At 50.8% G+C, this 12,399-nt stretch overlaps 1 protein-coding gene across 1 annotated transcript in view; it reads right to left on the bottom strand.

Annotated features, from left to right (window-relative positions):
- Positions 1-12,399, bottom strand: part of PTPRF (protein tyrosine phosphatase receptor type F) — a 395,755-nt gene that overhangs the window by 59,257 nt on the left and 324,099 nt on the right. Inside the window, 2 exon segments of the mRNA XM_050901434.1 lie at positions 5,152-5,345; positions 8,090-8,395. Coding sequence (XP_050757391.1) covers positions 5,152-5,345; positions 8,090-8,395 — 500 coding nt within the window.

The following is a 12,399-nucleotide window of genomic DNA, read 5'->3' as shown; positions in this document are numbered from 1 at the left end:
TTTCAGTGAAGAGGTCAAGTTGTCCCTAAAGACTTCCTATAAAGTCGATGCCCTCACTAAGTATTATGGTCACTAAAGGCCCTCTTTCCACACACATCTTGGTGTTATTTCCAGTGTTGCATGCTTAGCTTAACCCAAGTCATTGCTGTTGACGTCCTACCTGTGCCAGCCAGCCCACCCTGTGGTCAACTGCCACACACTCTGCCCTGCTATCTAAAACCTGGCAAAAGCCTTGCTACAGGAAGGATACGAGGCCTGGTAACTCTTTCTCCCAGAAGTACACTTCTGCTCCAACACGATGTCCCTGGTGGATGGGGGCCATGTGGATGGTAACACCCCAACCTGCCTCCATGTAGCTGCAGGAGCAGAAGGTGACACCCCACTGCAATGAACAGTGGAGTAGACCCGGGCTCAGGAGGCTACTGCATCTCACAGCCTCTCACACCACAGCAGGGAGTTATCACCCACTAGGATTTTAGACCAAGCGTTTAATGTTCAAACTCTGTTTGCTCTTATGTTTCAGTGGACTTTAATCTTGCATCAGATCAGAGTGCAAAGAAATGCCTTGAGATCTGTGCTGGAAGAGTAACAGCGAAAAGCCAGGCCTGCATAAACACCCTGGTATAAATTCAGTTTCATTATGAAAATACCATCTGCAGATCAAAACATTTCCTTCCTTTAACTAGCTCAATTGCTTCTTAACTGTTTAAGGTTGGTCAGTAAGACAAATTGATCTGAAAAGCCCAGGAGCTGTCATAAAAAGAACTCAGACAGGGCTGTGTGCATGAGGCGGGATGGCTCAGGGAAGTGCTAAAGCTAACAGTGTGTATTTATGGCAGCTGCAATGCCTTAACGTTTCATTTTACACTTCAACACCGCACAGTGTACTCATGTCTCACCAGGGAATGGCTGTTTTCCCTGACCATGGCTCTTGCAAAAGACAGACTGAAGCCCTCCTAAACAGCCCCAGCTATGGGAAGTGGATATTGTGGTTTTCCTGCAGATCCTTCTCTCTGCTTCAGTGACTGTGGCATAACAGTGAAACTCCAGGTGTAAACTCGGATGCTCAGCTTGTGGGATGCGGAGGGGTCTGAGGGTTCCAGAACTTCAGCTTTGTCCATTACTGAAATGCCTCTTGAATGATGCCTTTCAGTTTTGTTCCATTTGCGAAGCAGAGTACATCTCACCTCCACACCAGACTCTTACCTAGATGAGTACACAGGCATGAGGAGTTGTTCCAAGTAGATTCAGATAAAGATCCTTGACTATCACCCAGCGAAAGAGGGAGGCTGTAAATTCCTCTGTGTTATGCCTGGGGTGGGCACTGCCCAGGGAGAATAGGAGTCTCTGCTTCCCCTTTCTCCTTTGATCTCAATCCAACAGCTTGAAGTGCTTGCTGTTACTTCTTCCCGCTCTTCTGGAGCAAGCTGGTGGGAAGTGCACTCAGTCTGCATGCTGGATGGAGAAATGCCACCTGCGAAGACCAAACAATCTTCCTGTGAGCCTGCAGCCCTTCTCGTGGGCAGCACACCTTTCCCCTGCCATGACTCTGCAGAGCAGGAGGAGGAGGTGGCAGGAGCCTCTCCTCCACAAAGCCTGACTTCCTTGTACACAGCTGTACCCAGCCAGCTCCCAGCAGCAGAAGCACTGCAAAGCTCTCTGGGCAGGCGGGATCTGCAGAGGGCTGTAAGCAGCGAGGCTAATGTGCACGCTGCATCCCCAGAGCAACGCAGGCAGCAGGCTCCCCAGCAAATATACTGCATAGTCGAGGGCAGCAGCAGTTGTTGAGGCCACACTGCAGCATGGTGAGAAAGTCCCCGCTCAAGAGTTTCCAGTCTGGGCTGAGGACAAGCAGGCTGGGAACAGGACACAATGGATCAACAGCTAGATTCACGCAGGGTCTAGCTGCCTGTCTTGGAAAGAGCAAACAAGAGTCATGCTTGCACGGGAACCCAAACAGGAATCCCTGTCTTCCTCTGGCCCTGCTGCCTCCTTTGTGCCTGGTGCTCCAGACTCAGCACTGCCGCCTGGTGCTGCTCAGCACTGAGCTCTGCAGGGCACATAGGACTGGTACCTGGGAAGGGATGGAGGGGATCAAGCTCACTGCTCCTCCTAACATGCTGCAGCTGTCCAGGGATTGGAGACCAAGAAAAGCAGGAGGGCCCCTGCCCTCCCTTGAAGAACCTAATGCTTGTGGCCCATGGCCCTGCTATCCCCTGCTCCCTCAAGCTGGCGAGGACTCGTATGAGAATGGTGGAGTGCAGCTGAGAACCTGCACTGGTGCCCTCGCTCCTTTCAAAGGCGCTCTCTCAGTGCCTGGATGCATTGTGCACAAGACCCAGGGCACAGAAATGAATCTTCTGCCATCGCCCACCACGGGACCTGGCTCAGCCATGACGGGCAGGCCTGTGCAGGAGGTGGTGCGGGTATCTGACCCAGCTCTGCAGATACACACGCTCTCCCTGGGCGCTCCTCCACAGGGCACGGTCACATTTGCTTGTCCATCAGTCTGTCAGTAGGAGGCGAGAGCTCAGACAGGAAGGCACAGAGAAGTCTGATGGAGGTAATCAGTCACAGGCGCAGCCACAGAGGGGAGGGAGAGGCCTTAGCTCCATCACAGGACCTTCCTAACAACTGATTACTCTCCCTAGGCAGGAGGCTGTAAAATAAAATGGGATCTCTCCAGCACCAGGGCCCCCACTTCTCTGCTGATGTTTTAGTCCTTTCCGCTCAAATGGTTTTGAAAACTCAGAATCTATATTATCTGCATAGCTAACATCTCCATTCCCTTTCCTTTTTCCTTTCATCTTCGTTTAATCTCTCTCTATTTCCCATCTTCAGTCAGGAAAAATCACGAGTCAGCTTTAATACCAATGTCTTCATACCATCTGCAGGTGGTACATACCTACTCAAAATCAGCGGACAGCCTGGCTAGGCAGGAGGAAGGGCTCTGCCTACATGTCCAGAGAATTTCTCCTCTGACCCCAGGTTTTCAATCAGTTTAGTTCTCTCCTTGTGCACTGGTATAAATGTTTATGAATGTTTATGAGTACTGAACTGTGGCTATATTCTGGCCATCTTCATCCTGTGACCTTCAGGGACAGGTGTTCCAGTGAATCTTTTTGTTTTCTTCCACAGAAAATAACTCTTCCAAGACCACTCATTAAAGTTTGATCTGGCTGTTTGCAAAGACACGCACTGCTGTACTGAAAGATGGCAGCTCTTACAGGGTTCTTCAGCTTCTGGAGCAGATGTATTTCATCACAAGCACAGGTCGTGCCTGGCTTCTCACTCTTTTGGGAAATAAAGATCTCTTCTGCCAAGTCAGTGAAACCTCTTCCCTGCAGGGTCATCATCAGTTTATCCCAAGAGTGACATGACTCCTTCAGAGTAGTCACTTCTCTGCAACTATCTTTTGGGCTTCACTTCCATCCAAAAATTACAGCGGATGAATTCAGCATCATACACACCAGAAAAAAAATAAATCACAGCAATCAAGAACTTTCCCACATGAATTCACCAAATACAAAAGACTGGTAAGCGGTCTGACAGGCCAGGAAACTTCAAGCAACTTGCCTCCTTGATGCACACATTCAAAATAATGCAAAATCCAGCACTCCTTGGAAAGTTTCTGGCTCTGGCATCCTCATTCCTGCACATTAGCATGGGGTTTCTCTCTCTGAAATGTATGAGTAAGGAGTGAAAGCAGAACTGGCTGGGCAAGCATAAAATATTTGAAAACACCAACAAGAACAACACTGCCAACTTCGCCCACCTACGCTTGGGACCAACCCATTAACTCCAAACTCCAGCTGAACAACACAGCATCAATTGTTCAAACAACACAGAAGATTATATCCTCCTGGTATAAGTAAAGGGCAGTAAGCAGCTTTTCTAACTGTTAAAATAAAACAACATCTGAAACATAAACAGAGATGTGCCCCAGACAACACTGCAAGGACCCTCAAAGCATTTTCTCTCTTTAAGTTTTCCCCTTCCACATTATTACTGAGTTTTATCCTTCAGAATATGAATGGGCAGTAAAGCCGCCTCTGTGCACTGCACTCCCCACTAACAAACGTATAAATGATTCACAGCTGCATTCAGGAGACAGATCAATTAATCGTTGCAGCTCTCCAGTATTTATATTGGGCATCATTCAAGCAAGCCAGCTCTGAATCGATTATTCATCGCTTCCAACAGCAGCAGATCCTCTACTTCATTTATATGATTATCTTTGTTGAGAACAGCATGGGTCATCCAGGACGAAGGACCCTTGCTCCAAAGAAGAGTCGTATTTCATCAGAGACAGGGCACCAAAAACTTCCCTGGACCCTGGGAAAGAGGCAACTATGCATTGCTGGGCTGAGCAGAGTGCATAACCATGCCTGGAGCACTGTGTGGGAACAGGGCCTCAGCTCACAGCCGGTGAAGTATCCAGGAGATCGCATAAATATGAGCAGATTGTTGTACAGGGATTGCAGAGGGCAAAGTCATTTACAGGTGATGTGGGCCTGCACCTCGCTCTTCCCCTGCGCCCCCCAGCCTTTCCCAGACTCAGCTGGCTTCACCTACAGTTTGGTTTCAAGAGGCAATGCAAGGTCAAGTCCCTGCCTTGCAAAAGCAGGAGGGAAGGGAGGCTTTGCTGAGTCGGAGGAGGGCTGCCCCGCCTGGTGTGCTGTGCCCACCCAAGGGTGCAGAGCCACCCCTGCGCCCCACAAGCAGGCAGCACCCCGGTGGACCCTGCCGAGAGGGCAGCTTTGCCCTGAACATAGTCAGCAGCATGAAAGAAGCAGACTCAAGGCTTATTTAAAACTCTCTGATGGTTTATAACCTGACTGGCAAAACACAATTTGATCCAGCTGGAGTCTGCACAGGACGTGTCAGGCAGAGAGAGGCACGTGTCGGAGAAGGGGTAAGAGAGGAGCATTGTCCAATACATCATCTTCCTACAGCAATCCTTTCCTGATTAAACTTTTTACCCGTTTGTAAGCCAAGTTTAGGGATAACTGTTTGCCTTGCTCAGGCAGGGCTGAGTCCCACGCTCTGGAGCTTCAAGAGGAGGCCAAGAAATACTTGGATCCAGCCAGCCTGGCCCTCTGCGGAGAGGAAAGGTGCCATACCCGCCAGCTCGTGGTCCCCACACTGTACCTGTGCTTCTGACAGCATGACGTCCTTGATCACTGGCTGCCCTCGGGGCTCGTTGTTTTCCAGCTTCACGTACGTAACCTGGTACCCACGGATCTGCCCATGCTGCTTGTTGGAGATGGGCAGCTTCCAGCTCACCCGGATGGCAGTCGAATTCACAGACTCTACCTCCACCTTTCGCGGTGGGGCACTGGGCACTGTAACACACACAGAACAGACAGTTAGCAGGTACCACACAACCGCTGTCAGCTATCTCTCACTCCTTTGCTACCTTGCCTCCACCTCATTGCAAGAATGGCCTCTCTTGTCTCCAGCAGTAGGGGAGCAAGGAAGAATATAAGAATATAGCAGAATATAAAGAATATGGTAACCACCTGTAGCTCAGCGTGCCCTGCGGCAGAGGCAGGGGTTTTGAAGCCTTCTTTGCATCCTGCCTGTCACGACGCCTCCTCTCACATTCCTCTGCATACATCTAAGCACAGTCCAACAGCCCCAGGTAGTGCGACTGGGAGCCGAGCCTGCCTTGCGGGGAGCCCTGGTACCTGCCACCAGTCAGAGTGCACACACGCTCTTCCCCTGTGACAGCAAGAGGTTAATGAGGGGGAAAAGCACCATCCTAAAACAATAACCCAGAGCTCAGAGACAGCAGTCACTGAACTCAGCCAGATAAAGGGGCCCATGGGGATTGTGGCAGCTCTGGGGACTGTATTTCATGCACGGCTACCTGAATGCTTTTTGATAAAAAAATGAAAAATTACACTGCCCAGAAAACATCAATTTTCTTGCAAGGTGAGGCCCGTTTAAAAATGTATTTATACCCTATTTACCATTTGGAAAAATTACCTCCTTATTACTTTTTGCTCTTGCATTGACTGTGACAAAAATGTCAATGCTAAAAAATTAGCCTCTCAGTTGCTCCTGGAAAGCTCCTTCCGGCTAAAGCACCTGGGAGCAGAGGTGTGCACTCCTTGCGGAGGATACCGCTGCTACACAAGTGCCCGGTACCCAAGTGAAGGACCTGGGCTCCATCCTAGCACCTCTACCACAGGACCCCTTCCACCCTCCACTGCCTGGAAAAATCCAGGGGTTTGGAACCCCGTACGCCCCAATTCTCAACACAGCAAGAAATAATCAGTATTAGATAATTAGGGATGGATAGCTGACAAGCAGACATAATGAGTATTGCTATTTCAACCAACTAGATGGGAAGAAACAGCTACCCAGCAGGTAAGCACAGTTTTTAAGCCGCAGGGCAATTCATTATTTTCCCCAGATGTCCTTCTTAATTGTAGATAATTAAATAAAATAGAGAAAGGAGGAATGGAGCATTTTAGCACCATGAGGCCAGCTCAAGGTATGGGAATGGAGGGGGCTGTGCTTGAATAGTTACCACCTTCTGGCTGGAGCAGCCTACGCTGTAATCCACAATTCACTTAGTGCAGTGACCTTGCACAAGCCACAGGGCTCTCCTGCCCTAGCAAGACACCTGCCCACACACACAGTTGGGAGTCCAAGCGAAAAACAAGATCCTCCCTGAGAACCAGACAGAAGCTGTGTGTCAAGCTCTGCTGGCAAGAGAAGGCGGGAGGCCTCGGTAGGACATGATACGGGGATGTTGCAGGGACACGAAAAGATGTGAATGTGAGCAGACCACAGTGTTTCAAGGAACACTATCCTACCCCATTATGAGAAGCATGTGCTGCGTCTGACACCCAAACAGAGAAAGTTCAATTTGTTTTCAGATCACAGTTTAGCATTTCTCGTTCCTTCATCATGGGTATCTACTGAGCATCAGCATGTCGGAGGGATATGAAATCACTCCTGACAGCTGAGCTGGAACATCTAACCACGGTGCCCAAAAACTAACTGAGAGAGCTTGTTGCGACATTTCTGGGGTAGCAGCTTCCCCTGGGCTACAACTCTGCTGAATGAGAACTGAAGCAAACAATACAGGCACCAGGACACACACAGATGTGTTTGCCAGCCCAGGAATGCAGTCAGCGAGCATTCCCAGACGCCCCTTCCAGAGCCACGGAGACACGGGGGACAGTGGCAGCCCGTTTAAGGAAACTGTAACATGTCTGGTTTCAATTTGCTACGCTGACTGGGCAATGCAGAGATCATCCTTTCTTTGCCTGGATGCTGCATCTCTTTCTTCTCCCATTAAATCTGCAGCTTCTGGGGTCAGCATGAAGCCATGGAAGCTCCTACTGTCACCCTGAGCTCTTGCACTTTCAAAGGAAATGGCTTAAGTCATGATGACATAAGTGACAGCCCTGCTAATACAAAGCAATTTCTCTTTAAAGCTGTCGTATCCAGTAAAGTGTTCTGTACATGCGATATTCTGACCCTTGAGCGGAAGAGCAGATTTACATAAGCTGTGGCTTGCCTGGAAGCCAGGGCAGGAAGCAGCTTTCCTGCGATATCTACAAGTTTCAAATGGATTTCTTTTCCCCTCTTTAGTTTGCTGGATTTCAGGTCAACAAGTAAACTTTAAGTCCTGATCTCACAGTGTGAGAGAAGCCTTTGGCTGGGACAACTCATGTTACCTTCAGTAAAATGGAAACCACCACCACCAAACACTATAAAGCCAAAATGGCAAAGCAGCGTAATGCCTCCTCACACGCACAGAAAGCACTGCTAACACACACAGGACCCTTGTGGGACCACGCCGGGACATCTGACCCACAGCCTGGAGGCAACCATCGTATCAGAGCAAGGGCCAGCAGAGCAATTCCCCTACTCCACTCCAGGGCAACCGTGGAGACCCACTTCCTGGAGCAGCTGACCAAAGCACTGCTCCTCACAGCCTCTGGTCCTGCTTGAAAAGGACTCCCAGGCCAATATCCCCACTCCCTTTCCCCCCTTTTCCAGCAACTCAGCTGGGAGAGCCCTGGTTACCCCAAGGCGGTAGCTGAAGGAGCTGTTCAGTAACACCTACCATCCTCATCAGTGCGCACGTGCACGGGGATGCTCTCCGGTCCTGGCCCCACATCGGTGTGAGCCCTTACCCACACCTTGTACTCGGTCCATTTCTCCAGGTCCTTGATCTCCCAGCTGGAGTGCTCCCGTCCAATGCCATCCACCACATGCTTGGTGTTGTCATCTCCTTCCACTGCCTGGTATGCAATGGAGTACTGGGTGATGACCCCATTGCGGCTCTGGGCAGGCGGTGGCACCCAACTTACCCGGATGGTAGTGGAGCTGGTGCTTACACACTCGACTTCTTGGGGTGGGGCGGAGGGGGCTGGGGATAAATAAATGAAGTGGGGAGATGAAGGGAAATGAGTGGAAGGACAAACCAAAATGCACAGGGAACTTTTACCCAGCCAACTGAGCACTGAACATACACATGGAAATTCAGCCAGTAGCCTCCTGGACAACCACCTGCCTTCCTCGCAGACCATCAAAGGTGGCACTAGGGGCAATTTGTATTTGAAAGCCTGACGAACAGCATGGAGGCAGAAGTGCTGTTCTGCATCAGAGAACACCTCTTCCCAAAGCAGTTCTGGACGCTCACTTTACCAAGCACAACAAATGGCAGCAAAGGAAGGGGAGGGTGAGAGAGAGTGGTAGGGAGAAGAAAGATGCTTTCAGTGAAGATCTGAAGCAGATGGAAACCAGAAGAGGTAGGAAGCTACAGAAGGCAAGAGCGGTAGAAGGGGAAGCTCACACACCAGATTGTATGAAGGCTTGCCAAAACCTCCTCCTAGACAAGTGGAGGAAACAAAAGAGGGTAGGGAAAGCAGGCGACTGAGGTCGGCTGGAGTGTGTCCAGGCAGGGTTTGACATCACGACCATCAGGTGTGAGCAGCACCCTGACCCAGGTGGGAGCCAGGCACCACGCAGAAACAGGAGATAACATGGTTGTACTGCTTTGCACGTGTGCCTAGTATCTGGGACTGACTGCTTCATGTGTGCCAAACTGGTTACCTGCCACAGTAGCTTCCTGGCCTATGGAGCTGTACAGGGGAAGGTAGGCAGGTCTTGTCCCCTCCCAGGCAAAAAATCACCTGCAGTTTGTGTTAACTTCTAAGCCCCAGCAATGTTAACTGGCCACGGGGAGGAATGGCATCTGGGCAGTGCACACTTCTCATCAGAATGAGGAGCAGTCCCCTCCACACAGCATTGCTGGGGAAGAGCAGCAAAACAAATCTGGGGCGGGAGGTAGAGAGGGATCGGGAAAGGAGGGACAACCTGGACAAAGCAGAGTATCTCTAGGACACTTGCCTGGTTCATTCCCTTCTCCAGCCTTGCAGAACTGCTGTCCTGTTGCAACAGGGCCCTGGCAGCATGGGAGCCATCTCATGGCAGCAGCAGCCCCCTCTCATTTGGCCTCACTACCCAGGGATGCTGCAGACAGCATGCTTGCACAGAAGGCAAGAGTGGAAGCCTGGAGAAGGAAGGGAGCCCACCTGGTCGGGGAAGGCACAAGGGAGATGGGTGCATCCCTGCATGCTTGCACAGAAGGCAAGAGCCCTAAGCAGACAGGGCAGTGCACCATCACCAAAAAAAGCACACACTGCTGCTCTAAGGCTAGGAAGCTGTCTGGCCAGACAGTAACGGAGTACAAGGTATCTTGCTTTGTCACGGCAGGTGAAAGGCCGCTTCCATTCTTCACTGCACCCAGAAACCTAGAAATGCCTGAAAAAAGACTGGTGCCCTTCCCCATACTGCAGTCCTTGAAGCCATCGGTGCAGAGCCAGCCTTCCCGGGGCACAGGGACAAGCCTGCCTGCTCACCGCCTGCGCAAAGGCAAACACAACCTATGTTACTCCAGATGGCAGCGGGGACCTCAGATAATTGAAGCACACAACAATTGTGCCTTGGCTTTGCTGGGCACAGGTTGGCAGTGGGAGAAGATCTGGGAAAGCTGGGGACAGCAGGACCTCCCAATGCCACTGGTGACCTCTGCTTGCTGCGAACAAGGCCCACTTGTTTGCAGAGGCAGTCGCAGGCTGCATGCAGCTCCAGTGCCCACTTCTGTGCTCAGGGAGCAGGGCCCATCTCTGATGCCTGGGCTGGGGTGCCTGGAGAGAGGAAAGATGGAGGGCGAGTAGGCAGTGACGGAGCTGGAAGAGATGATGCCTGAGCAAAGTCAGGCTGCTGCTATGAGAGCTACACTGGAGGAAAGAGAAGTCAAAGCAATGCGTGGAAGTAAACAGTTGCCTTCATGAGGGAGACAGAGCGGGATCGGCCCTGCCATCTGGTATACCGGAAGGGAGTAGGGGTAGAAAATGAATCCTCACACTCTTCGTTAATCAGCAGAGAAGTGGCAGGGAAGAGAGTAGGAAGATATAGCACCAAAGCAACACCAAGAGTGAATTCAGGGAGGGCATAAGGTAGACACAGCGCCTGGTGGCATCCCTCAGAGGGGACAGGTGAGACATAAGGAGCTTGGCAAGCCTTTCCTTTGCCACTGTCTGCAGAAAGGACCTTCACAGAAGAGACTTGCTCTGGCTTTGGGCCCTTGGGATGCAGCAGTAAGCTCCTCGAAAGGCAGCTCTGGCTGGCAGTGCGGGCAGGTCAAATGCTGGCTGTTGACTGGGTAAGAGTCACACACATGATGTGCATGGCAAAAACTCAGATTAACACTTAAAGAAAGCAAAATAAAACTTGGTAACATGAGCAGGATCAACTTAAAATGCACAAGGAGTGGAAGTGTCCCTCCTGGGGCCAGCAGAGAGCAGACTGGGTGGCCAGCATGCACCCACACACGCAGATGTACCCACACGCACACTGTGCAAACCTCTGCCGCCTCCAGGCTACTCACACCGGCCTCCCCCGCCGGCCCACAGCAGTCCTGTGCACCCATCCAGCCCACCTACTCCTTAAGCTACGGAAAAGGCAGCCTCAAGACCCACCTTCATATTTCAAGTGAGAACAGCATTTTAATGCTGAGGCCTGATGTGCACAGAGCTGACGCTCCTCTCCTGCATCGTACTGCTTGCCTGAGGCACTGCAGACTCCTGGAAAACTCCCTCGTGCTCCTCAGGCCCTCAAAGCAGCATTGCTTGTACTTTTTGCAGGGTGCCCAGCAACTAAGCAAGCAGCTTAGCAGGAAAGACAGCCCAGAAGGCAGCTGTCTCCTCAGGAGATGGGGTCCGAGCTGTGTTGCTGGAAGGGTGCAAAGGGGCACTGCATCCCTCTGGCCTTCCTGGACAAGCATCCCTACCACTCCTGAGCAGGGATGCCACAAGAAAAGTCCAGCAGCAGCAATACAGACATCCTTCTCCAGCCCATTACTGACTTATTAGCGATGATGTGCCTCCTACCTTACCCTTGACTAGTTTGTCAGGGCCAGGAACAGAGCTTGAAGACAGGCTCTTCGGAAAGCAGGAGTCTGACTGTTCCTGCAGTTTCTGTCCCACCTGAACATGTCAACCTCCCAAGATCTAACAGCCTTTCTTAGGGCAACCAGATGGAAGAGTGCAGGAAGGAGACCAATTTGAGGCTGGGAGCAACAGTCTTTCTAGATTAGTAAATTCTAAGGCTACAGGTGACCAATCCAACCATCTAATGTGAGGTGTTGCTAAGTGCAGACCAAACAATTTCCTCCTGGAAGTTGTGCATTGTGCACACAACTTCTGCTGAGCTAAAGCAGAGCTTTCTGAAAGACCTACTTGACTTTGAGACCCCCAATACCCAAGAATCCACTCTGCCCTGGGACTGTTCAGCCAGTGGTTTGCCACCCTCACTGAATAGCCCAGCAGTAATTGCCAAGGACTTTACTCATAGAACAGAGTGCCATCAGAAATCTTCTCAAGTAGTGGCCTATAAACCAAGACCCAGTCACTTCTTGGATAAATTGAAGAACTCTTAGGTCCCTCAATGTAAGCAGGGTTTCACTGGTCAAACCAGGGTATTCCTGTGGCTTTTGGCCAAATCCCTTCCAACCTGTGCACATCGCTCTTACTGAACACATGCCAGAACCAGTCAGCTACCACTCCATTGGCCAGTGAAGCGACAACCTTAAAAACAGACTGGTACGAGATCCCCTGTGAGCAGACAGCATGTGGAGTAGGTCATGGGAAGATGTCTGCCTTGACAAGTCCACGAAGCAAAGGTTTCTCTTACTTGGACTGTTGCGAGACTCTGAAGGACTCATTTATGCATGGAGCTGTCTCTGATTAAGCGTGTTCAAGGATAAGAGCATCCACTGATGGAATTAATTTAAGTGGCAGGAGAGTTGCTTCAACCTTTGCCTATCAATACAAAAGCTATCTGAAATAGGTATACAAATCCCCACAC

Source organism: Gymnogyps californianus, chromosome 8, assembly GCF_018139145.2.
Source record: "Gymnogyps californianus isolate 813 chromosome 8, ASM1813914v2, whole genome shotgun sequence".
NCBI classification, from domain to species: domain Eukaryota; kingdom Metazoa; phylum Chordata; class Aves; order Accipitriformes; family Cathartidae; genus Gymnogyps; species Gymnogyps californianus.
Note: the sequence above shows the minus strand (reverse complement) of the source record. Positions and strands in the feature narration are given on the sequence as shown.